The 27,934-nt window shown below is 36.6% G+C and overlaps 1 protein-coding gene across 1 annotated transcript; it reads right to left on the bottom strand.

The window, feature by feature from the left end:
- Positions 1–404: 404 nt before the first annotated feature.
- Positions 405–26,894, bottom strand: LOC139970909 (menin-like). Its single transcript, XM_071976977.1, has 7 exons — positions 26,574–26,894; positions 25,242–25,533; positions 13,215–13,409; positions 12,097–12,239; positions 11,298–11,338; positions 10,162–10,386; positions 405–9,137 (listed from the first exon to the last, which is right to left on the bottom strand). Exons 1-7 carry the CDS (start codon positions 26,718–26,720, stop codon positions 8,153–8,155), a joined length of 2,028 nt encoding a protein of 675 aa, XP_071833078.1. The 5' UTR covers positions 26,721–26,894; the 3' UTR covers positions 405–8,152.
- Between the last annotated feature and the right edge of the window lie 1,040 nt (positions 26,895–27,934).

The raw sequence follows: 27,934 nt of genomic DNA, 5'->3' as shown, positions 1-27,934 counted from the left end.
TGACATACAATCATTTTCCGTATTATTACCCTTCCATATTGGTTATAATTATTGGGGAAGTCGTTACAATAATCATGATCATAATAATATAAGTTTAACCATTGAAAAACACATTGCAAATTATTTTTCCTTTCAATAGGTGCCCGAAAAATTCTCAGCATATTGCCCAAATTTTCACAAAAAAATTTGGTTGGGGGGCTGCAGCCCCCCCCCCCCAGCATCCTACGCCTATGGCGATAGCTAATGATATTCTTTGTCTCTTTCTATTGACTCTACACACCTTTGCTAGGAGAAGAACCCAGCTTATGACTAAAGCAAAGTGGTGAGATGAGGAAGGGGGGGGGGTGGGAGAAGGGAGGGGAAGTATAAACTAAACACAACAAATATAAGACTTGGAGAGTTACTGATATTCATAACTCTTTATCTATTGACTCTACACCATTGCAAGGTTGGAATATAATGGTATTGTACATTACGTAAACACCTGCTTACACAGTCTACAATAGTTCAATTAATGTGCACGACGACATTTGGAGAGCATGATGGAACGGTTGGTCTATTACATGTTGAATTCCCATCCCCAATTCCACAGTCTTAAATTGCACAGTCAAAAGAGTGCACTATATAGCCAGCAACCATACTGAAACAATGCAAACAGTAAGTAGTGTATATTCTATAGCCAATTAAACTTTTTATTAACAAGAGACCCAACCAGCTGCTTGAAGCCAGAAGGTTATATGTCAAGCATTCTTACATTTAGAATGAATGATGGCTTCAAAGGTCATCTATAGTAATATGTAGTCATTGACATATCTACAAATATTTTAATTTGCAAATAAAAACTACAGCATTACAGGAAAAGATCACTTGATTGATATGCTCTCATACTAGCACCTCTAACCCCCCTCCCCCCCTCTCTCTGATCTACCCCTGTCTCCTTCCCCCTAAAATAACTCCCTTCTACCTCACAAGTCTGGTTGTGTGCAACTTTTTTTTCAGATTGAATGACAAAGTTAAATATATACCCGCACACAGAGATATTGAGCCCCCCTTATGAAAAGCCATGCCTTAGTGTAAAAACAACCCCATCTTGGTCACTTGTATTCACTCAAATCGGAATGTTTTGATACACAAATTGCTAAAAGACCTGGGCAAAACTATATTAGGCTTCTACTATACATTTAACACGATCATAGCTTTTATAAACGTTGTTGATTGCTATATCTGCAATAGCAAAAGAAGTAGTATAAATTACTATTTATAGCAAAAGCAAAGCCTGTTTAGCTTTCCTTGTAGAAATTTGTCAATAAAATAAGAATAAATCTCAAGGTAAAAAAAAAGGACCTTTTGTATCAACTGCTCACAGGACATACTTTGAGCCGTTTTAATATACTGCAGGGAAGTGCATTATACTATCACAAACAATGAGCTATTGTTCCAGCTGGTACAATGGTGGCAGCATTTAAAACAGTGAAGCATCTAGCTACAGTATAATAAAGAAGCCATCGGTTCAAGTTCTGACTGGCAAGGTAATAGTACGTTTGGAGACTTTCATCCAAGCGTAATCCTTGTTTTCCCCTCATATGAATATGTCTCCCAAAGTGGTACAAGCAAACCAAAATGAGCTAAAAAGAATGGCTGTATGCCCCCCCCCCCTATAAGGATCCCCCTGGAGCTTTGCCAAACATAAGCAATTTACTACCCTTCACTGGGGGATAAGCTAAGAAATTTATAATTTCATAAGATTTGGCATCCTTCAAACATATGAAAAACTTACTTATATCTCTCGTTGATGTTAATTTGATTTGGCATATTTCTATGCTGCTATCATCAAATCAAGATACAAGAAAATGTAATATAAATCTTAATGGATCCACTAAAAAGTAAGTTGCAATATTTTCATCACTCCACCTTTTTTTCCCCTTCTTTTTTTTCACTTTTAAATAATTCTGTCTGTTAGTGAGCTTAAATGATAAATATGCACAATGGTTGATAGCTTTGAATAACAATAAAATATTACTTTCGAGCACAATATTTTGTTATATTGATACATGAGCAACACTGCAACATGTATGTGTGAATACATACATATATATATATATATATATATATATATATATATATATATATATATATAAAACAAGGAAGGGTCAGGACTGCAAGAAGAGTGCTCTATGCTATAAAAGCAGAGCCTAAACATATAAGTAAATGCCTTGGTAAGTACAGCTGTTACTGAGCAGCAAGAAGCAACCCAGAAAGAAACCCCGTACCAGGAACATAATATGGTTTAACCCACCTTATAGCCGTAATGTCAAATCTAATGTGGGGAAATTGTTTTTCAGACTACTCGCCAAGCACTTCCCGAAAGGAAACAAGCTCCACAAAATTTTCAACAAAAACAACGTGAAATTGAGTTACAGTTGTATGGGCAATATGCGATCAATCATCAACAGCCATAATAACCGGCTTCTATCACAAAATAAGCTTAGACCGCAGCTGGCTCAACGCATATGCAATTGTAGAGTAAAACTTAATTGCCCCCTCAACGGGAATTGCTTGGTGAGCAGTGTAATATATAGGGCCGATGTTACTACTGGTGATGACACCAAATCATACATAGGGCTATCGAGTGGCCCCTTTAAGCAAAGGTACAGTAACCACAGTAAGTCATTCCGACATGAGCGTTACGAGAAAGAAACAGAGCTTTCCAAACATATATGGGACCTGAAGCGTAAAGGTGCCCCCTTCGTTATTGAGTGGAGCGTACTTAAGCATTCCAATACCAGCATGCGTAGATCCGGTCAATGTAACCTCTGTATTGATGAAAAGCTTTGTATCCTCCTGTCCAAAAACCCGCATTTACTCAATAAGAGATCTGAATTCATCTCCAAGTGTCGCCACAATAGGCTCAAACCAATGAACCGTGCACGTAAGAAATAGGGTTCGTGTTCCCCATAGAATATATCCGCGCAGAGAGTATTTGTTCAGTTGTCTGACGATCGACGATTGTCTGACGATTGTCTGACGAATATCCAGAACGGTGAAAACACTTCCAGCCTCCACCAGGATTTGAACCCGGGCCTCCCGCTTTATATATATATATATATATACATATATATATATATATATATATATATATATATATATAGTTATGCATATATATATATATACATATACTTATATAAAGTTCTTTGTCAATAGATTAGGCTTATAGCAATCAGTTTACTTATAGAATATTATCCACCACTGTGCACAGCTCTTAACATGTAAGACTTCTTCTAGAGATTTCAGACAATATGCTTTGCTATTACACAAATTAATTTAGCAGTAGAGAATTGATATTAAACACAAAAAGATCCTTTACATGCAATCCTGCTGATGAAAGCCCAAAAACAAAGGGCGTTCAAAATCTTGCAGTGGTCCAAAGTGCCACTCTTTACTGTTATTTACAATTTTCAAGGCAAATCTAGTCTGGAATCACAAAAATGATAGAATTTGACAAATTTTGTCCACATTCTTAGGACACTAAAACAAAACAATAAAACCCAAGATAAAACAGTTCTATTGTTCTTTTATAATCGTTTTTGGTTGTGTTTCATTTGCAAAACATTTGAAATAATCCTTACAAAACAAATCAGACTAGTTAGCTGCAATTATTTCTGGCAAAGCAAAGTTTGTTGCTAATTTCTACAAAATACTAAAAGGCAATGTAAAAAGAAAATAGTACTGAATTCTATTGTTTCAAAACTACTGTCATGTTAAAAAGAAATACACAAAAGAACACAATGAAAAGCTGCACATTTGAATGAGAATTTTGGACAAAGAAAGTGAAGAACAAAAAGAATATAAAAGTAAGATGGGAAAACCTATGGTGAAGACAATAAAAAGGGTAAAAACATTGGAAATTATACAAATTTGTATTCACAGTTTCAAAATACAATGTTACTCTAACATGAATGCTGATAATATTTCTAAGGTTGAACAGTATGGCAAGAAATAAGCAGTTTTTAGAAACAACTTTTTGAAAAAAGATGGTGTAATAAAAGAAATGGTCCTTTGATGATGTCCAAGTACTTAAAACATACAATCCTAATTATTCATTTATAAACCCTTATTTATCTACTTAATTTTTTTGTAAAGGGGGGGGGGGTGGTGGTGGTTTGGTGATATGACTTGTATACAGTTAAGTATTATTAATTTTAAATCTCTGTCCACCTATAGTGCTAACTCTGAGACATATATCCAACACTGATAACATTTTGGTAACAACTGTGTGCAGGATTTTTAAATATTTTGTAGGGAATAATTTAATTTAATAATTTTTCTCATCCCAAGAGAGTTATGCAAAATGGTCAAATTGCTATACAATTAAAGTGCAAAAATGTACAGAATGCATAAGCACAATATGTTATTTCATGGTCAGTATTCCAACCATGCAAGCTGTCCCATTCAGGATTAACCTTCAACTCTCAATTTTTGTGAGCTTGAAAATGAAAAAAAAAACTTTGGTCAATTCATAAATTGGACATACAAAACAAAAAATTATGGACTTTTCAAGATTTTGGACTCTCGGTAAAATAAACCTAAAAAACAAGAGAAAATATAAATAACCTGCCATCAATATATTGGAAACAATCTCTTTCATAAAAAGTAAGTTTCTTATTGAATGGTGCCATCTTTCAGCAGAAATCAGAATATACTGTTTCACTTTTCTTTGACAACAAAAGCTTGACCTATGGCAAAAGTAAGGTGTATGGCAGCCCTCATATGATATGTTACCACAGCACAATTTCAAACCAACAAAATCTGACCGAAGTACAGCGATGTTGGTCGCTTCTCTTAGAGATTCTTTAATACCAAGACTTGTACCAAATTTACAAGACTGACGGAGGTTTCAAACTTTAAAAAAAAGAGAAAAAAAAGACATCTAATAAATGTATCCCAAAAAGGGTACCTGGAATTGCAAAAGGACAAGAAATTAACCTAAGTGTGCGACCTGAGTCAGATCAACCCATAAAATATGGAACCATTCTACCATGTCCTTATTTGTTTGTTTTGTGTTTCAAGATTAAAGAAAAGGACAGATGACAAGGACATATATCTGAAAGGTAAAATCAGGGTACAATTTGATATTTGATTGTCACAAAGGGATACAACAAATGACCAAAAGAAACTTGAATTTATAACCTAAGTGCAAAAACCTGAGTATAGCACAGTCGCTTGGATCTTAGGATTATCTTGAAATGGCGTATTAATGAATAGAAACAAAGACAAGCAGCAGACTGTCATGACAAAAGAAAACAAAAAGCTTTGTTCTTCTGATGGTCTGAACACTCGACATTATCAAGGTGGTACAGCTACATAAACAGAGAATGGAGCAGCTCTCAAAGTCTGATCATTATTAATGCCAAACCAGGTACGTAAAGATCACCGATATAATTACTGTAGCAAAACAGTAAGCAGTGTGAAAAAATGAAAAAAAAAACACACTTGGAAAAAGGAAAGAGGTGCTTACACAACTTGGTTGACCTGCATAACTTGGTTGACCTGCATGACTTGGTTAACCTGCATAACTTGGTTGACATGCATTTTTTTATTGGCTAAACTTACATTAAAAGGGATATTCCAGTGGCAGATAATTTGAAACTTACATGAAAAATGGGAAAACACAACAAATATTCCACAGCTAGTTGAAAAACCGTAACTACATATCTTGTTTTTAACGGGAGATATGGTTCATTGAATGTATTTAAAATTTTCAATCAAAAATGCATCATTTTTGATAGAAATGTTTATTTTCCACTGAGTATAAGTGAGTTACATATTATAAAGAAAGAAAAAAAAAGTCAGCTGCATATGCAGTGATGATATAATTCATCTTGCTGTTGCCACATGCCATCACAAAATACCACCAAATTTGAAACATTAATATCTTCATCATATCAAAAGTGCTATGTGGATGCTGCTTCGACCTAAACATGCAGAAAATTACAAACATTTTTAAGGGGCAACCGACTTCAACCACCACCGGAATATCCACTTAACCCCCAGGGTCGTTTTCAGTGTTATCTGTTAATCATCATAAACCAATTAACTCACCATTTTCTGTAGCTATGATTATCAAAAGGCATTCTGTACAGAGCATTCATAGGAATCTGTGAGTGTAGAGTGTGGAATGGGGGAGGTCGAAAGAAGCGGAGGAGTGGAGGAGGGGTGGAGGAGGGGTGGTGGAGGGGAGGAAGTACTTTGACTATTACAGGACATGGTGTTGTGGATAAAGAAAGGAGAAAACCTGTTCAAACAGGCTGCATATTACAGATAAAGAGTAAACATTGTCAAATGATCTATGGGTTATAATTCCGTTAAAGTTTCAAGTATTCTAAGCATCCTATCTTCTATTCTTTTTTATTTTTTCTTTGCTTTTCTATTTTTTTCCACATTTAATGAAACTATATAGAGGTTGCTTTTACACTCAGTTTGAATTACACACAAAATGTTAAAATTTATGTCAAGTTGTAATTAATATAAATATGAAATTCCTTTCCACATATAAAGCTATTTATCTTTTCCCTTTAAACTTTCTTCATGGCAGGTGTTTGAATTGCTCTTCCCCTCCCCGTAATTCTCCACCTAACCCCTGCCCCCCTCCCCCCACCAAGAAAATAGTGTTGTAAGGCACAATATCTGATATTCACACAAACAAATCTGGATACTTTATCTAACTTCTACTAATTGGGATCATTATTGGCAATGGTTTTATTTCTTCTTTCTTGATAAAGTGTTTGATTAAGGTTTTTAGTTTTTTCCTGTTTTTTTTTTAAAGAAAGTATAGTGAAAAGTCTGACTACAATGAAGCCTAACCACTGCAAGTTTAAGATATTTACTATCCGTTGATGTAGGATTTAAAATTAAGCTTTCACAGACCACCGTTGAATATTCTTTTCTACTTTTCGTTATACTGCTACACCAAAGACGAGCTCAACATAGTGCCGGATCATAAATTATAGAAATTATCCAAATTTCTTGGGTTTGAAGGGCAGGGAATCAAATTTATCTGGTATCAGACAAAATATTTTGCCCTGATAACATGATGGCAGCAAAACTGTATCAATTTTCACTATAATTGTCAATAATACTTGAAAGTTACTTCCATAGATTATTAGACTAGGACAACAAAAATTCTTTGATGTGACCAGAAGCACTGATCCAAAAACACACTACACACTGTTCTTCGGTATGACAATCTTTCGCTGAGATGGAACTACTACTGTTAAGTGCTGTTTGCACTAAAACAACTTTTCTCTAATGTATTATAATGCTTTGCAAACTGTAGAAAAGTTTTCACTAATTTTATAGCCCTTCAAACAATTTTGCATTTATAACTAACTTCTCTCCAGAAAGTAGATAATTATTACAAAAGGGAAACGCGTCATAGCTTTAACAGGTAATAATTATGTTCGTCAAAAGTATTGACTTACTCCAATTCAAGAAGTTAGAAATTGGGAAAGCTTAAAACTTCTATCATCAAAACCAGCAAAGCCACCGACCTACAAAAGCTGTTGTAGGATAATGGAATACATGATTTATCAATGTTAGTTTCAAATTATCATATGTGATTTAATCTTTCTTCTTCTTCAATAATCTTAAATATGAAGGGGATAAAAAAAAATAATGTTACAAGTTGAGGGCTATTGAAGAGGACAGGTGGTCTGGTATTAGGATATTACTGCATGTGACCTAGTGAACCTCTGCTACAGTTGTGTTTACAGGTCATTACAGACAACTTTTTCAAAACTTTATCCAAAGCCCCAGCTAGTACCCATGTATGAGTGGCTGTTAATGATTCGTCATAGTGATCATATACTCACTACGGGCAAGCAATTGAGTGTATTACAGAGGGTGCTAACCGTGCTATCAGTTTGTGGCAAGCTCGTTTTAAGAAGGTGCTAAGTGTTTTGCAGATGGGTGGCATGAAGTGAAAAGTTGAAAACAAGAGTGTAAAGTGCGGAGAATACGACGGAGCACACAGAATAGCTTGGACGACAAATCACGAAAGCAACATTTATGGCAGAGGAAGAGTAGCTCTCGGAATCATTCGGAAATCTCTTTTAAATTGAATCATGTTAACGTGATTAGTGGGGGGGTGGGTGGGTTACAGTCTGCGCGGCCGTCTACGCAAGCTGCCGTAATCTTCGTAGTCGTTCGTGGCACGGGCTCTCTTGCTAAATTGCACTTGTGATTGGGCGGTTAACTGTAGGTGAATAGCCGCAGTGTTCAACTTTTCCTTCGAGGTCACTATACCCCTTATGCCGCGCATCTTGAAACTTTTGAATGCAATCTCAACCTTGGGGGGTGGGGGGCTTTCGCAGACTGTCTCCTCCTCTCTAAACAACCCATCTGGCATGACAAACTCCTGCTCTTCATCATCTTGGGACAGCTGCGTCTTCAGCCGCCTCTGAAATGCCATCTCAGCTGGGCTCTCCGCTTTCATGACCGATTCGATGGTCATCCCCGGAAATGGGCCTCCATTCGAGACCGAGCTCAGGAAGTCGTTAAAGTCTGATTTCATGTCGAGAACGGTATTTTGGGCTTCCGAGCCGCTCAGTCCTAGCTCGGACTGGAGTAAACTCTCTTCTTCGGAGACGCACGTACTGACCTTTGACCTCGGTTTGTCTCCCTCGCTGCGAGCCCCGTCCGTCTTTCTCTTGGCGCCTTTCTCGTCTCCTGTTTTGTTTATTATGTTTTTATTGACGTCCTCCACACCTGAATCGACGTCCTCCTCTGAGATCTTCGCCTCTGCCCTCTCGCCCTCCTCCGAGTCTTCCGTCGAACCGTTGTCACCTTCCGGGTCCTCGACCTTTACCTGACCCCTGACCTTGGCCGGAAACTTTGTGACCGAGGCGATGAAGTTTTTGGCCCACGTGATATGCAGGACCGGAGTCTGGCTCTCCTCTTCCCACTTACAGATGCCATCGTAGAATTTCAGGAAATTGGCGAAGGACTCGGAGGACTTTGTGAAGCCTACGGCTTGCGGACATAAGACGGTGGAGCCAGCCTTCATAATGGATGGAATTAGGTCGTTAGCTATCTGCATGAACTCCTTGTAAACTTCTTCATCTTCTCTGTTATAGTTATACCTTCACGAAAGAAAAAGGAAAAGAAACAAAAACGCTCAATTATGGAGGTGTTTTTAAAAAGGTTAGCAATGCCTGGTCTTAACTTTAAGCTCTATTTAAACTTAAAAGTTATTCCATGAACAAATTATATTCTATGAAAAACACAGGGAATGTAAGATGGAGCGACCAATGGATCCCAGTTTAAGTTTGGCAATATATCTGTCATCTTTGATTTTTCTTCTGTCATATCTGTCATATTGATTTTTCTTATTTTATGAATGTCCGACCAATCTATTATCTTAATGAAGCATATACTTGATAATGCTTTACAGCACTGGGGATGTTGGAGTTTCACGTACAAGTTTGGATATAATGAGACCTGTACATCTGTTTGGAAGTATTGTAGCTATTAGCAAAGAGTTGGTAAACCGCATGCAACGTAGTGATGTGCCCATTCAGGAAACGCAAGCGCACTAAGACAAGACAACCCTCAAATACAGTAACACCTGGAATATCTGATACTCATTTATCCCGATACAATATGATTTAGAAGCGGGAACGGTATTCCACCGTTCATATGAGTATAACATTGCAACAAGGCACGTATTATTATACTGTAGGATTTACATATGTTCAAATACCGTCACAGCAAAAACATTGCACAAAGACAAGGACCAGCGATGGTCGGAAAACTATAGGGCATTATCCAGAGGTAAGAAAATTAATGTACAGTTTTCTGTGCTTGCCGGCGGAAATTGATCATTTTCGCAGTCCGTAGCCGAGATCTATAGATAAAATGCACTCCGAGCATGGGTTTCTAGTAAGTCCTGGCATCAGTACTTACAGCATATCCTGGGTCATGAGTCTAAAAGTTTGCAGACGGCTGCTTTTAGAGCAATACTGAATAAACCTTACCCAATAGCCATTACATTAGCAATAAATTACATCATGAAACTTGGATAAAATATATTTGATTTTTTCCAGATATATAATCCAGCCTTTTTTCTTTTTAATGCTACGACCAAGAGAGAATAGAATGTCTTACTTGCTGACAACGTTGGCAGCTGCCATCCAATTTGCCATTGCACCTTCATAGTCCTTGGCCCGATGCAGGTGACCCCCCAGATAGGTGTAAGGGTACACATGACAATCATCGTACTCCTCTACGGACACCTTTATGGCCTCCTTGAAGAGATCTTGGGTCGTGGGTCTACCAGGGGTTGACTCAACGCTCTCCAGGTCAGCTAGATTTCCCAGGGCCAAGGGGTATCTGAGGAAGATATGGAAAAAAAACTGTGACGTGAACAGGAAAAGATTCTGCATGCTCAAATTTCTTGCTTTAATTGGCCAGTTTCTTGTTTCTCTTACATGTGAGAGACACAAAGTAAATGGATGGTGCCAGTACGTGTACAGTTTAACGCTATTGCAATTGGTCATTAATGGAAAAGAAACCTTCAGCATAAATTAATCCTCTACAAAAATTCCCCAGTAAATGGCATTCTTGCAAAAATATCTTGTGACCTAATAGAGAACAAGTAAATCGAACAATCATCTCTTTACTTTACTCTGCATGCTTTTACAGCAGACTCGTAGAAATTCTAAACAGTTGAGTTGGATTCGATCCTGACCTAGTGTTAAACACTTGGCAGATTAACTTGCCAGAAATACTCAATGATTACATGAATTCATTCTTCACCTAGATAGTGAAAGCACACAGGCAGCTTAGCTTAATTTGACAGGAATGCTCACACAAAGGATTTGATCTGATAAGATAAGATGACAAGATAAAAAATCAGCCTTTAATAACAATGGTCTCGCAGCAGCATTGACTGATACTAAAGGAGATTTATGCTCAGAGATTTTGAGTAGCTAACAAGAAATAATGTTTGATCACCCAATTTTTATTGCAAACTATGTCTAGAACCTTTGTCGGTGGTAAGCAGCAGATTTCGTGCAAGGAAACGTCAGTATGGCGTAAGTGAAAACGGAGTTCGTTAAACACACGTTTTCTTCAGAATGGTAAATACGGGAGGAATAGACAGTGTGCGGTGACCCGTAGGAGAGGTCACCGGGGGGCGCAGTGCTATAATTTATACCAGTGGTGTCTAGGTAGACTAGGAAAGGTGCGTTAGTGTTGTAGGAGCCAGTTAAGAGAGGAGTAAAGTAAATACTCTGATTTACCTTTTGAGTAGTTTGAGGTCATACATCATCCACAGGAGCTCCTTTAAACAAAAAAGTAGAAAACTTACATTATTACTGCAAAATGTTACAGTACCTGAGGTATTCAATGGAATTGATGGCCCCTCCCAATAACATTTTGTAGGGGGGGGTGTATGGGTGATAAGATTTTAAGTTATCCAGGGGACAGGTTTGAGAAATCTTGGTAAAAAAGAGAGTGCTTAGAAGCAAGTAGGTGCCATCTTATGCAACTTTTTAGACAATTTTGAAGAATATTCGACTGTTTAGGTTGTACTGTATGCACATTTGATATATTAATGTACTGTACTGTACACCAGCAATTTTTGTAATATTTTGACTGATAGTAGGGGGTATGAGCTCCCACGCACCCCCCCTCTGATTTTTCCTGGGGAGGTTAAAGCCCCCCCTCCAGAAGTATACATGGTTGCACCCCGGTTCATCCCTATGGTGCAACTGACATAAACACCTGTGGACCACTGTACTGCTAGGACCTTCCCATTCCAAACCATCATATTTGTACAGGAGTACTCTTATCTACATATTTAAATGAACGATGTTATAATTTTAGAAATTTAAAAAGAGAGGGGTTCCTTGAATAATCGCATGCAAATATCTTTAAACTATAACTGATCTATTGAAGCAATGACATGTGCTCAACATTTCCTACTTTGTTGCACCAAAAATAAAAAATAATAACTTCAAAATAACTACATTAATATGTCATCCATTGGAAACTGTGCAACAAAGATTACCCACAGTTTACAACAACATCTACACATACCTGCTGCATGGACGCTACTTCAATGCTATCTGAACTGGCACTGATCGAAGGGTTGATGGCGGATACCAGTGCTGCGACCTCCATCCTCCTACAGCAGATCACAGGGTGCCCGTTGAGGTACAACCAGCTCCTATCTGCTACACCTGGAAAACAGACAGGGTAGATTATAATGCAAACTGGTTAGAAGTTTCTCTTTCTGATTTCATATCAGACCCCGTGCTTTAGAATGTAGGATAAACAACCGTATGCTTCGCCTACTTCTTGTCTCACAAAGAAATAGAAAGGGTGTGAGGTGCCATTGTCCAATCAAGAACACAGAATGGACTGCGGATCAAGATTCACAGATTCATCTGAAGTAAAATTTTACAGATTAATATTGATTCAGCAAATCTTATCTCTAATTAAAGAAACAAGTTTGGTAAAGTTAAAGATACAGTAAATGAAGACTTATTTTGGGGATGAACATGGTCTCCATCACTTTATGATTTCACAGCAGCAAAAGAGCTGCAAATTTTACATGTCTCTACACAACCACTGCACTCTTATTCCCCACTCCCCAACCTCAGCGAAAAACGCTTTTAAGAACTACTGACACTATCCTCATTATGACAGCCCTGAGTAAATATGTTCTAACACACCCATTTTTGAGCTACTGTACCCCACCATGTACATAAAATAATAATGCATGTATATAGAAACACTAATAGATAAACTTTCCCTGACAATAATAAATATATAAATAAATTGACAAAAAATCATGCAAGACCCAACACACCCTTTGTTTGAGCACTACAATTACAACCGCTCTGGACTTATGCCCACCACGTACACTTAGGGCCCGCTACAGATACTCATTTGTGCCTAATTCTATCCATATATTTAATTCACAAGTGAGAAGATAAGTTTCTTATTTGTAGGATTTGCTGTATATATGTTTGTATTACTGTATGTGTATCACAGTCTATTGATACTTATACTATTGCTTTTCTTGTTTCTTTTCTTTCTTCGTTTACGACCTGTGTAAGCCGAATTTCCGATTGTGGACAATATATTCAAATTCAATTCAATTCAGTGTCTTAGTCCCCCTACAATAGACATCTGACGTTTTCAATTGTTACCTGTCGTAATCGGCTGGCCCCTCTTGTCCTCGTTCCCTTTTCCATGCCATGTGACCTCGGCGGTTTCTTTCCCATTTTCTCCAAACGACACCCAGGCGTGATCCTCAGACAGAGCTAAATGAACGTCTTTATAGCCTAAAATTTGAAACGCTGCCACCACTGCAAAAGCCACTCCGAAACAGTCTAACTTGTTACCTGATGAGTTAAAAAGATGCATGCATATATGAGTTGAAAATTTAAGTGACATTTCTCACTTAGGCAAAATGGGAGTAATAAGTCTCAAACTATACTACACTGCAATTACATCAATAAAAAAAAAAGTGAATCAATATTATAATTTCAATAAGAAATGATTAATTCTGTTTTTCTCCAAAAAGTTAAAATATATGTCTTTCTTCCGTAAATTTATGGTTAAGAATATTATACCAGGAAAAAATTTCTATTATATACTCTTTTCATCAATGCTTAGCATAGGCCTAAGAAAGAAAATACTTCCCTAGATCTAAAATGTTCACTCACAGATATATACCTTTACTACAAGCAAATCATTTGGATCATGATGGCGAAATCATACTTTGCTCCACTACCATCAACCCAGCCCAATCTCCCAACATTGTAGTTAGCAGTAGGCCTACTCATCTAACTTTAATAGCAGAACTCAAAAATCCTAGTTTTAAGTTCTCTTTACAAATTATAGCAATATTCAAGTGGTAAATAGGACAAACTTCCTGCTGTGAATGTTTACTTGCATTTTATATCAAACAGCATGCCCTACTGGTCTGATATTTGCTACTGTTTTAACTTCTGGTATATAGTTTATATTATAACAAACAGAAATAATACAATAAAAAGGATATCACTCAACAACAACTGAGTCATGCTGATAAAAGTCAAAGAAATAAAGAACCCACATCCTGTTTGTTATTCGACAAACCTGTATATGAAACGACAATGTCAGTAGAGAAGCTGCAGTGCACAGTAATTCTTTCAATTCCTTTCATTAATTTATAGGCAAAGCGGGGAAAGGAAATAAGGTAACATTTGCCAACTGATCCCAGATCTGATAAACAGACCTGATGAGAAGGAGGTCAGAAAAATGGATTTTTATAGAATAAAAGGAAAAGCGTTTGAAAAATATTGAAAGTTGACGTTATCACTGTTCGTACCATAAAGTAGACTTGTCCTGTCATGTACTGTACAGTAGTTTGCACACTGGACAGCAAAACGTTTCTTTTTCCTTAAATAGGTTTTTAATTTATTGTTTGGTTCTTGGATATGACATGTAGGGTTTCAACTTTGTTTTTAGGGATGTGAAATTATCCATCTGTATACCCCCCATGCTGCCCAAATAACTGTTGTGTAGTTTGGTATATTTTTTAAATAAATGGATGACATTTTAATGAGGAACAAAACAAATATGTCAGGACTGTGAACCCTACTGTATGATACTGACATAAAACCTGTTTGCTTCAAGTTCACTTTTGGTACAAGCATTGCTGAATCTAAGTATAGACCTAAATCTCCATGACTGTAAGCTTCATATACGACTGACGTATACAGTACTGTTACCGATTGATATTTCAACCTACAGTAATATTATATTCCTCCACTGGTGTAACTCCAAACTACCTTATCTCCCAGCAATTACCCTCTACAAAAACCTAGGTATTCCTGAATCCAAAGCAAACTGCTCAACATTGTTAGTATGCTAAAGTTCTGTATGTTATCTTGAACCCTTAACTGCTACTGATTAGCATTCACGAGGACAATTGACAATCCAGAGGACTGGGGAATGCTGCTCCGGGTGCTCCCAGTAAGTACAGCTGTCACAATGTCTGACCTCATCAAGGTTTGTCATCCTTATTACGTGTCATGTACATACAGTACATTGACTGCCTCTTCCATCTCCACTGTCAACTATCTCAAAAACGACTCATTTCTATATGTATGATCTTTGACAGAGTAAGATGTAGCAGGTACAATACATCTTACCCTAGATGTTATTTGTATGACTCACACATGACACACTTCAATACACATTTATATACAGTATCTAGATGAACCACTCATTGTGTCAATGAGTTTTTTTATATTTTTGTAGAGATCTACCAAAGCAGCTAATGAATAAAATAAGTCATTTTGGATTTCAGCCAAAGCTGTATTTCCCTTCTAGGCATGTCAGTGATAAAATGGAAAAGTTACTGTTCTTTATCAAAGGCTATTAAAATTCCCATATTCCCTATTTTTTTTTTTAGTAAACTTAGCTATGTGGATAATGCATGTGTACATACATACTGCACGAGTCCAAACTCCAGTTAATTATTAAAACAAAAAGGGGAATTCATTTGAAGCATTTGATCACATGTCATACAGTAATACCACAATTACAACAGGTAGAAACTACTGTACCATACTGTAGCTGTTGAAATTCAGGTGAGTGTACTGTAAGTACTGTCACGGGTGCAATTCCAATGTTTTTATAACATTTCTGCTATCTCCAAAGTATTTCTCTCCTCTCCCAATAGCAAATTCAACTTGTTATTATTAGAAGGTACTGTACGTGGCCTTTACGCCATAACTCAATGCCAGTAACGTTTACCCACGACTTCCTGTTCTTTATGATGGAGAGCATACTTCATTGTGATACAGTACATTTTCAAAATCTTGACCATATCTTTATATTTATTTTATTTTCCTTATTCATATTTTAAGGTGTTTTGTCATTTTGTTACTTAAATTTACTTAAAAGTCACTTTTTTCTTTTTTAGGAATTTCATTGTAAATCTATATTATTTTTTTTTAAATTATTCCTTCGTATTTATCTATTTTTTTATTAATATTTAAGCTGCGTCAATTTTATTCTTCATATTCATATTTTAAGGGTTTTGTCATTTTGTTGTCATTGTAAAGCACTCTTGAAGCATGAAAAGGGCGCTATATAAATTTGGTAAATAATAATAATAAATAATAATATCTGAGTAATAATATCTGACATACCTGCAGGTATATTTCAATTGTAAATAATAACCAAAGTTTTCCTTCATAAATGTTCTGTTGACCTTGTAGTGAATTACAGTATATTAGCAGAGCTCCGGCGCCACTGCACTTGCCAAAAACACAATAGCATTTTTTTTGGTTAAATTAAAAAATTGCCCGTCACATACAGTACATACAGTATGTCAAACTTCTAGCATGACTACACAGTGAAAATATTTTTAAACCAATTGAAGGAAATTTGACATTTCACACACTGTTCCATCAGCATCATTAAAAATCAATAAAACACAATCATATATCACTACACATGTTGCTCTCTCTCTCTCCTCTCCCTCCCCCCCCCATTCACTATCAAGATGATTTCTTTTAGCTAAATTGCTTACAAGTATGCCCAAATTTACCTTATTCTATTAATTATTATAACAGCTCAGGGTTGGTAAATTCAAACTTGTATACATGTACTACTCTAAAAGCTGACGTACAATAGTGCAGTGCTCTGTGGTGATAGACTGACAAATTGCTGATTCACAGTTGTCACGGCTTTAAATAGCCATCTGACTCACTGTTCACTGGGATCATCCTGTAACCTCTCACAATTTGGGCAGTTCTCATCGAGAGAAATGTAATGTACTCTATACAGTACTTAATTTTTTTGGGGGGGTATCAGAAGGTGGACAAAGGTTTTGTTCAGAGGATTATGAACAAAAAACTAGGGAGGGATGGGGGGGGGGGAGAAGAGGAACATTTTTGCATGAAACAGAATGATGGAAGAACAGTCAACTTGTTACTTTTTCTAGGTGTCCTTTTATGAAGGTAATTGATGATTGGTTACATCAACAGGGAGGAGGAAGATCTATAAATAGAACCTTCGCACAAAATGGTGAGAAAGTCACTTCCTAATGAACCAATACATGGACTGACGTATTATTCTTAAACAATACAGTATTTCATTCATCTTTTATGAAGGTAATTGATGATTGGTTACATCAACAGGAAGAAGGAAGGGAGAAAGCTCTATATATAGAACCATCGCACAAAATGGTGAGAAAGTCACTTCCGAATGAACCAATACATGGACTGACGTATTATCCTTTGACGATACAATAATATTCATTCATCTTTGGGAAAAGCAGCAATTTTTACCTGTATTCCCAGAAACTGTTAAATTAGCAACCACAACTGATCTGCATTGTCTTTCACTATGCACATAGTTTTCAAAACTCTTAACAATCACCTGACCAAGCAATCGTTGCCAGAGTGAAAAGTTCAGCCTAATCAAGCAAAATCCTCAGTTAAAAGACAAGAACTTGAACATTTTTGTAAAAAAAACAAACTGGCAGCCAGAAATAACACAATAACTTGGAGGGTAAGTCTAAGAGGAATTTAATTAAAAATTCACCATAAGTCCAAACCATGTTCAAAGTCCTTCCTTGAATGATTAATATATACCTGTGTTGATAAGTTAAAAAAAAAAAAGAGTACACATTCCAATTGAGTAATAATTGTTAAGTTGCTATGCATCTGTAGGTTGTGAAGGGTCCTGGTACAGTAGCTGTGTGCTTATATATCCAGCCCAAGGCAGCCTACTGTACAACTGTCTAACACATAGACTACTGTAGCCTACACACATACTAATGTACAGTAGTGCTGGTACAAATGCAGGTCCAGGTGAACTTTGCTGAGATCGAAGGGGAGTTAAATATAACACAATAAATAACGCTGTCACAGTCCATTCAGGCTAAAATATTTTCTGTGGATATTAGACAAAGTATGTATGACCTGAGACATCTAATTTTGGGTAATTTTTCTAGCTATTGGCACTGGATTTTGCAGTTTGCTACTTTCTGCCAGTAGATATTAAAACTTAAAACGCCGGGTACGTGATTCGGTTAACAACCGAAAGTCAAATAACTGGTATGATGATATGTATACTTAACTGTGTTAAGTGTATATTATCATCAATTAATATTGGGCTACTCTCAAAGGCCCATATACAGAGTATACAGTAATTAATGTGTGTATTGTAATTCCAGAAAAATGCCAACTGGTGAGAACTTGATTTCATAAACACCGAGCGATTTTTAGCAAAAGTGGCTAAAAATTGTGGAATTCTAACTGGACACCACATTTAATTATTTTTCTCTTTAAGTATTATTTAGCGGATTATATGCAAACGTGAATCTCTTGAATATTTCATATTTCAGGAATATAACCTGACAGCCTGAAGTTTACTCTACAAATAAACCTTTCATATCAATCCTTAACAAACTCTGCAAATATATTCCAGAAAATGTCAACAAATCTGTCAATATTTCTTTGATATTCCTTGACCTTAAAGAAAAATTTCATTTCCTTTCTAGGAAGACTGTAAAAGGTCAATGACAAGGAATTATAGATTGAATTTATTTGTCTACCTTGATACGTGATGTATGCCAAACGTTTGTGTCTTTGTGAATCTTCCAACGTTGACACTTTCGCTTGCGAGTGAAAATGGTTGAAGTGTACAGTAGATGATTTTAACAGTAAATTTCTTCAAATCATCAAAGTATTCAACAAGCTAGACTACATGACTGTCCCCTAATTCAAGAAATATCAGTAAATATCAAACTTGAAAATTGCTTACAAAATAGTTGACAATATTGCCTGAATTATATATGTAGTTACTACATTTTGCATCTTGTTGCAATTTTCAGATTCACCAAGTCTGCTGAACTGTTCTTAATTTACCACATTTTGTGGCATAACACAAGGTGAAAGGAAACATATAATTGCTTAAAGCTTCATCATGGTAACTTTCCAATAGAATAGGGTTAAAATACAATATTATATGTAGTATTAATAGCTTTGTTTTAGCTAATCATTGACTAGTTGCACATCCAAGGAATCTACCATGAATAATATTACAAACTTTGTCCAATGAATGGTTCTTGAGACAGCTAGGGCTTCAAATCATTCTTAACCTGGGTTGACAGAGTCAAGGCAAGTTTTTCCTGGCAATTATAGAAATTTAGAGTTTTCAAAATTTAAAGCTTGGGCAACAAGACATTTTTTTTTTCCAAAGTGATAGAATACATTTGATATGACAGAGGTATAGGAAGACCTGTGACATTTTTATTTGCCATGTTGGATTTAGCATATTCTCCAACATATATCTAGATAAATGTAAACAGCCACATAGGCTAAACCATCATACTTAGACTCCCACTGCTGCTTGAAAGCTGTTTCTGCCACAAAAACCACTGGACATTAGGACAACATTTTTTGAGCCCTGATTTTTAAATGATATTGATACGTTTATAATCATGGAGATCATTTTTCAGGGCCACCCTAAGGCAACTTGATCGCAAGGGAGCAGTTCTTGTTACCATCCGTAATGGTGATCTTTAATTAAGGGCTATCGGTCAAGTTGGAATCACCGACAGCAGTTAGCTGTTGGTGCCATCTATTAATTTGAGCTGTGTTTATGACACACTTGGGAAAAATATTTCATGTGACACACTTAGGAAGAAATTTTCAGGTGGCAAACTTTCTCCAGCTACAACTTTTAAGAAACATTTTCAAATTGACCTCTAAAGTCATATGAATCCACCAAAAATAATAGGCACTGTGTACTCATTCATGGACAAGCCAAATGCCAAGTGTAACACTTTCAACATTCCCATCTCTTAAGGTTTCGTATATATTTACTGTCTAAAGGCCATCATGCACAATGTGTACAGTGTACACACACTGCAAGCACATACTAATACCAACTTCACATGTTTTCCTTGTAAACCTGAAACAGCATTTAAAACACGAAATCAGACTGTGGCAGTTAATGCAAATATAATTAGAAAGAAACTGACCAAATAATAGGAATTGATTTAACAGAGCTAAAAGTGCTTCTAGATACTCAATTTAATTTTAATCAATGTGTGGATATAACCTCTGGGAGACTTAACATTTAGGGAGTTGATATGAATATTTATCAATTTATAGAAAGTTCCAAAGGGGCTACACAGTCAACACTCAATGAGTTGGTTCAAAACACACCTGCACATGCCTTATCAGGGAATTATATTGTTGGTTTTATGTACCATACTGAGAATAATGTTCTTTCAACCTTAGTTACATTTTTTGGTATATGTCTGTAAACAGGGTTTTTAACTTTTGAAATTAGGTGAATATAATACAATCTCTGTGTACACTAACATTTTACTGGGGTCACCTAATTTGCATATGGGTATAAGCATGTTGGTCATTTTGTATTCTTTGCTATACATTTATGACAAATGTTGGAGGCCCTAATCTATTGCACAATGTGTCCATACAGTAGACAGTTCTACATTTCAGTTCACCTAATATGTAAGTATTGGGGCTGTCAAATTAGTTTGATCATCCGTAACTTCCAAATTTCTGTTCGGAAAACCAAATTTAGATGTTGAGGTTTTCTGGTGGACGACAGTACAACAAATTCAGATTGCATGTACATAATACTGTACCTCCCAAATGGGTCAAAATGATAAATTGGTATCACCCACAAAAGCTGCTGGTATTCTATTCACCAAACCTACACATCTCTCCTATAGTGTTACATATTGGTTATTGTTATTTGCTAACTTACTACATACCAGAAAAATGAAATCCTTCCAAATTTTTGCCCTGTACCAGAACTGTTTCGAACTTTGAACTGGTTCATATTTTGCATCTGACATCCTTTAAAAACAAAGCCTATAAACTACTGTATATCAAAACTCCATGTCAGTATAGACTTAAATATTTTGTGTTAATTAAAACACAAAGTGTAGCTTAAAACAGTTCTAGTGGTTCACAAGCCTTAATTAATTTACAACTGCACACAAGCTAAATTTTTAAAAAGTGTGGAAACAGCACAGCCTTCTAGTATGGTAAGTGGTAACTACTTATGGTAACACTAGACCCACTACGCTGCTACAGTAGTTACAGCAGTTTCAATTGTAATCGCTGTAAAAACATGGAGCTTTTGATTTGTACATGTATGTATACAGTACAGTATATACAGTAACAAACAGAGGTTTAAAACAAACTACTGCAGCCAAGTGTTTAATTTAATTTGTTCTTCATTCGATTATCTTGAAGAGTATATGGAGCTTTGCAAATATTTTTATGTATGTTTCGAAACTATACAGTCAAACTATTTACTGACAATTCTGAAAGGTTTGAAATTGAAAGTCCTGATTCCTGTATAAGCAAACTCATTGTTTCAAACCTACAGGTTAAAATTCCAGGAGTCACAACCCCAAATATCACCTTTATAAGGTTTTAATAAATATTGTAGATATGTTTCTGAGCCCCTCCAAAAAATCTAAAAGAACTATTACGCCTTTTCAGTTATAACCTTTTCAGTTATCCTTGTCTAAGGGCTGCCATTTTGGACTTGCCATGTCAGAGTGCGACTTTGGAACTGAACCTTCTGATTCATGTTGTGTTTTCTTTTCACATTTTCTTTGAAGGATGTTAATTGTTGACATTGAAACTGATGCCATCATGTTAAGATCATTTCAATATATATTTCAAATCCAGGGTTTTCAAACCCATCTCCGTTAGGGTAAAACAAACACTAATAAATAAAGAATCATTAATAGTGTGACGTGCTGTACATGCACGTGGCTTGATAATGTAATTTTTTTAGACTGGATCAAGTCTTTAGCATTGTGTGTGCAAATAGTGATAAAGTATGTAAAAACAGCATATATTCCAATATGGAATAAGGTGTATCTTTCTCTATTTAGGGAAATTATCTATCAATGTTATCTAGATAAGAGACTGACCAATGATGATAGTTGGGTTAGAATATATCTCCTTTAAAGTCACTACGAAAATATCAGTAGTTTTTATTTTTTTATTTACATTAAATGTCAGCAAATGTCTTGTTCAAACAGAGACCCTTTTTATGAGTTTTTTTGCTGTGGATGATAAAGCCAGGGATGTGCCCAGGATTTCCTAAGTGCCGGGTATACTGATCGCCGTCCTGGGGGAGGGGTCTAAGGTGGAGGAGGTGTCCCCCTCCCCTTTGAGAAATTTTTGATTTTTGAAGGTGCTCAGATGCCAAATGCTGGCACTTGTGTAGCTTTTTAAGCACAACCACTAGTTTTGCTAACAATTTACATTTTAAATTTTTTTTTGTGAAATATATTGTTAGGAATGTCGGGATTTTAGATGAAAATTGTGCTGGGCGGGATTCACGATTTTTAAGACAGTGCTGGGCTGTAATTCTTAGTGCTGGGCAGGGGCCGCCCAGTGCCACCCAGCGTGGGCACATCCCTGTAAAGCCCTGTCACTATGAGTGGTGTTGACAAAACGTGACAGCATGAAAAAAGTTTATACGACATTCTGGTAATTGGAATGTGTGTTACAGGCTTTTGTTTCTTATTTTCGAAGTGAAATGGTAACCGACTTTCTGGTTTTCGTTTGCATCCATAGCAAACACGCTTGAGGTATTTGTACCTGCTGCTGAAGTCAGTTGAGATTTTGGTAAAGAGGAGTCTTTTAGACTCATATGAGCAAAACTGTAAAATTAAACAGCGGACACTTGCACACCAGGGCTTGGGCTAAGGATTGAGAGGGAGTAAAACGATCATCTTAGGGCAAATAAGGAATTACCTTGGGAAGCACAGGGTAGTGAGGGTACAATAGCAATTTTCTCAGCTTTCAAAAGGGTACCTTGTACTACCTGGGTACCAAGGGAATTTTGTCAGCTTTCAAAAGAAAAGGCTACCAAGGAATATGTTTTAAATTCTAAAATGAAAGAAACAACATACAGAACACGGGTATTCATGAGAGTGTTTATAAAATTGTACATCCAGACCTTGATGCTGTCTACTACAGCTGTTTATCAACTGTTTTCTGGCACAAATATTGCTCGATTATTCAGAACAATGCTCTAGCCCTGAGTTTACAGTAGTTGGATAATAATGATAGAGATGATAAGGACGTCACCTAGGGCAGCTTGATCGAAGGGGCCCGGCAGTTGTTGCTGACGATGAGGGAAGATTTCTTTAAGGGCATTACGGCAAGCGGTATTGAGCAACATCTTTTAATTCGAGCCCTGTTGCATACACACATCACATTACTGCTGTGAACATTACTGTAGAAGTTCCTGTTATGTACATAACTTGAGCAAAGCTACGTAGATATTACAGTACCACACCCTGTTTCATTTTCAAGTACTACGAGGGACAAAACACTCTGTGTTGGTCAATTTCCTGCTGACGCCTGCATTATTTAAAAAATGCTATGTCGCATGAACTCATACGCTTGCATAACTGGCAATCGTGAGACCGATGTTGTAAAATTCAAAATGAGTAAAACAAATGTCAAGTTGGCATCTTTGGATTAATGTGATCAGTTACTGTAGGAGAACCTTACTGCCGATTAATTGCAAGAAATATTTGAATATTTCATAACCTAACTGTTCAAACCCACGATTGAAAGGCACACTTTGTAAGCAATTAACAACGGCTAGGTTCGTTTCACGGGTTTCGGGCGTAACTGTTACAAAGATAGTGTGGCATGACTAAAATCATTATCTTTCATACTTCCTTCTACAATACTGTAATTGCATTGAGTACAACCAAATCATGGATTCAGGTTGGCTGTTGCAAGACATTAACGGTGTCCATGTCTTTTTGTTTGGTCACAGAAACAAGCTTGGCCTTGGGCATTAGACACTGCCAATTTTTCATATATCGTGCATTAGTTGGCTACAGATGCAAACCTTACTACATCCCCAGAGGGACAAGTTTAAACCACTTGGTTTTCCATGTTCAATTCATATATGTTGAACATATTCAAACATATGTAGTCTTTATAGACTATTAAACACACTTTTCTCTTCAGTTTTTCAACCATCTTATCAATCGTTAGCACTGCAGTATCTCCAAATATATACTTATGTTAAGAATTGTTCTCAGCAGATTTTCCTTAGACAATTTTCTTCACCAAACAATGCCCAGACATAACAAAATTAATGTTCAAGTTTACAAAAGAATTTTGTCTAATTGTGCAGGATTGTAAGTCAGTGCACTATGTAATCAGCGGCGTAAAATATATGGGGACTTAGCCGGGCCGCTACAAAGTCGAAAACAACGGAAACCCTGTTTAGGAAAATAATCCGAACATCAACTGGCGAGTTTACTGGCGGTATTCAGCGCCTGCCATCTGCTAATTTTTCACCCTTGGCAACAGTACAAGGAACACACACCATGGTAAATGAATGAATTCGATCAACATCAAGAAAGATGGGATTATCACCATGCGATGGCATTCACGATCGAAGAATACATAGGAATTTTTTGATCCTGTACATTACTTTACAGAGTAAAAGTGTAAGTTAATGTTCATGCAGAACAGTATTAATGAAGATTTTAATTCATTATGAATTTTCCAAACCAAGTAACAATGGCTTAGACTTTGTAGTACAAATTAAAATGCTTTATCTCTGGGTACTCTTATTCATCACTAGTGTTTAACAAACAGAACCAATTTGCATCGCATACTGTACACTGCCATCAGAGCAAATTTTTAATGGTAGTCTTGTCGTGAGACAAGAAAATTTTTATTCGGACAACACAAATCTGCTTTGGAGGTTGTCCAATGGTAAAACTACTTGTCTACATCAAATTCAGATTGCACTGTAAAGTAATACCCCCAAATAGGTAAAATGATCACATTGGAGATACTGAAATGAAACCACAACAAAATTGTGGTAGGTTTATAATCAAACCCAAGGGGAGTTGTACAAGTTCAAAACTGCTGGTCTATTTGCCAATAATACACATCTCTCCTACTGTACAATGTAAATTTTGGTTGTTCTTTGTTAAGTTTTTTGCTAATTCCCTACATTTTTTTTTGGATAAACCAAATATTTTGTTGAGACAACCAAAAAAGTAAGACCAGGTTGTCCAAGGGAGAAACAGACAAAATCTGTAAAAGTCTGCCCGGGCCATGCTCTATACCAAATAAGTTATTCCCTGAATCATAAACAACTACTATTGATCAATCATACCATACCTGTCAAGTAACTGAATAAAGACTGTAAATGGGCCCTGTCTTTGTAGAAGGATCGAGTCAGGGAACTCCAAACAATATCTGATACCTTCTTGATCAGATCTCGGGTAGCAAAGTCTGGCTTGTAATTGCTGAGATCGACAGAGCCCTTGATTTGGGTCTCAAACTTCTGACACAGAGTCTCAACATTTGGAAGTTCAATAACTGGAAAAATAGGAGTAATTCCTATTCTATGATCCTCTTTGCCATGCTGAGCTGGTTTGTTGGCCGTTAAGATATTTTCAACCATTCCAACCTGCATGGAAGACATGAAATGAAAGTTATGAATCTACCATGTATAATGGAGTTTGAACCTAACACTACAGCATTTCTTGAGGTTCAATATATGCCAAATGCTGTTATTTTCTAACGATTGTGGCATGGAAATTGAATAGGTCTGCCTGATAAAATTATCTTTCAATGACTGTTCAGGGTTAGGGTTATCCATACAAAAGTTATGATTGCATTTGTTAATGTTATTTTGATGTTGCAAATTGATAATGACAAGTATCTAAATTCTATAGGCCTTGGTCTAATTACTGTTACTATTAGGTGATGACAAAGCAATGTTCAAGGGCAGCTGGATGGTTTTCCATACTGTATGTACAGTTAATAGTTCATTTTGATATTCCTAGCAGAACCAATCCCACAGAAACACACAGTAACAGTGTAGCTTTGTTGTGTTCCTAAATAAGCCTCACCCCATAACAAGGCTGTTCCTTTCACACACTTTCACCAACATTAGTCTTCTTCAAGTTAACATATAGGCCTACACCTAATCTACAGTTCCCTCTCTCATCCCCCCCCCCTCCCTCCCACTAGTCTTTAAACTATCAATGCACTAGTCAAATGGTCCCAACTAGGACTAAGCCTTGGCCCATGATTAGCCTACAAGAATTATAGTCTATCGTGCAGTGTCGCAGGTTAGGCCTTACAAGTTTAATGGATTATGGGTGCGATATTTTGTGTCTGCTGTTTTTATTATAACATTAGGCTATTAATATAAAAAACATATCATTAAATGATAACTGAAGTTGACTTAACAGTACTTCAACTAAAATAAGCTTGTACCTAGGCTAGGGCTAAGTAAGGCATAGCCAGGGATATTGTTTACATTTCTAGATAATTTACAGCTAAGCAACTGAATACTTAAAATCTCCCTGCTGGAAACCAACAGTTCAGTGGTGTGGGTGGTAACCACAACTAAGTATCCCAGACTTCTCAATCCACCACTTGACAAGTACTAGCCTACAATTTAAATATCGAGTTCCAGAACCATTCTGACAGACAACATACCACAACGCTTAGCAATGTAAGGTTAGGCTCCTGTGTGTCCCGTACTTCATCTCCACTCTCCTGTAACTCACTGCGAAAAAGAGTTACCACATCATCAACGCTCTGCAACGGGAAATATGACCTGGCCTTGTCGGTTATTGTGGCCATTTGGCAGTGTCACCGGATAAATCTTTTATCAAGCCGATTGTCAAAAGAGTGGTCTATTTTCTACATGAGTTTTCCTGTCCTTGGCGGCAAACTGTTACCACTGATCATCTTTCAAATGGAATTGGTTTAGCTTGCTTGTAAACATGCATGGAAACAGCATGACATATGACTTCATCATTCTTACTGACATCATCCAAGCTGAGTGCGCAAGCGTGCTGTGAAGCCGCGAAAATCGTTCGAGAGCAAATTAGGGGAATTCCCGTTCGTTCTGCTGTTATCAGTGGGGAAATTACCGTAGCATGACCAGGTAAAGAGGATTAGCATAAAAGGATACTGCTCGCCTATTCTTTGAAAAGGAGAGGAGGGAAACTTTTCTTTCAATTAAAGAGGAAAAAACCAGTCTGATCTGCACATGCTATAAATGAATATTTCAGTACGGTACGTCCTTTTCTCTGTATGTAAATTACAAAAACCATACAAAATTTGATAAATAGTGCGAATACTTTCTCTCAAGCTCACATTTTTGCCAAACGTTACTGTGAATTTAATGGGAGCTCAAATTTTGAAATCTGAATCTGATATGCCTCTAAAATAGCCTAAGTTTGGAAAACCCTGCGAAAGTGGTTGCATGGTCAAAGTGTAAAAAAAACTATATGCATGGGCAACTTTCGTAAAGATCATAAAATGGTTTCACTTTCCACGTTATTCACTCAGGTAATTTTATATGTTGCAAAGCAATCATATAAAGTATTTTGCTTGCCACAATTCGGTGACGTAACTGCCGTGTCGGGGGGGGGGGGGGCAAGAACAACTGTAGTCCACAATGGTAAATTAAGAAAGGTTTAGAATGACTAATAAATTTAGGCAGTTGCTGAGTTGCATATTCAAAATGTAATAGTATTGCCCCACGATTCATTCATCTTTCATTCCATTTAATGTATAGTTCAGTAGGTGGGGGGGGGGGGGGTCAGGAGGGGAACAAATTCCTTTCAGGCTGTTAGTATCAGAATTAAGGTAAAAATGTGTGAAGCTTTGGTGTAGCAACAAACATTAACATGTTATAATAACGTATATCACTGTCTCATGTAACTCTCTTAATTTAATTCCTTTCCTCAAATATCTGTAACTAAACACATGTATCCGATGACATCCGATGTAAATATACCGTTATCTGTATACTTATGAGCATCAAAATAAAATAAAACTGTTAGCAA

This window comes from Apostichopus japonicus, chromosome 8, assembly GCF_037975245.1.
Source record: "Apostichopus japonicus isolate 1M-3 chromosome 8, ASM3797524v1, whole genome shotgun sequence".
In the NCBI taxonomy this organism is placed as follows: domain Eukaryota; kingdom Metazoa; phylum Echinodermata; class Holothuroidea; order Aspidochirotida; family Stichopodidae; genus Apostichopus; species Apostichopus japonicus.
This window is presented reverse-complemented; position numbering and strand designations above follow the sequence as displayed.

Bases quoted from the DNA above. Each gene is read 5' to 3' on its own strand.
- LOC139970909 (XM_071976977.1), bottom strand. From the start codon at position 26,720: ATGGCCACAATAACCGACAAGGCCAGGTCATATTTCCCGTTGCAGAGC. The intron at 25,534-26,573 runs GTATGTTGTCTG...TCTTCCATGCAG, and splicing joins TTACATTGCTAAGCGTTGTG to GTTGGAATGGTTGAAAATAT. The intron at 9,138-10,161 runs GTAAGACATTCT...TCTTTCGTGAAG, and splicing joins GCTGCCAACGTTGTCAGCAA to GTATAACTATAACAGAGAAG.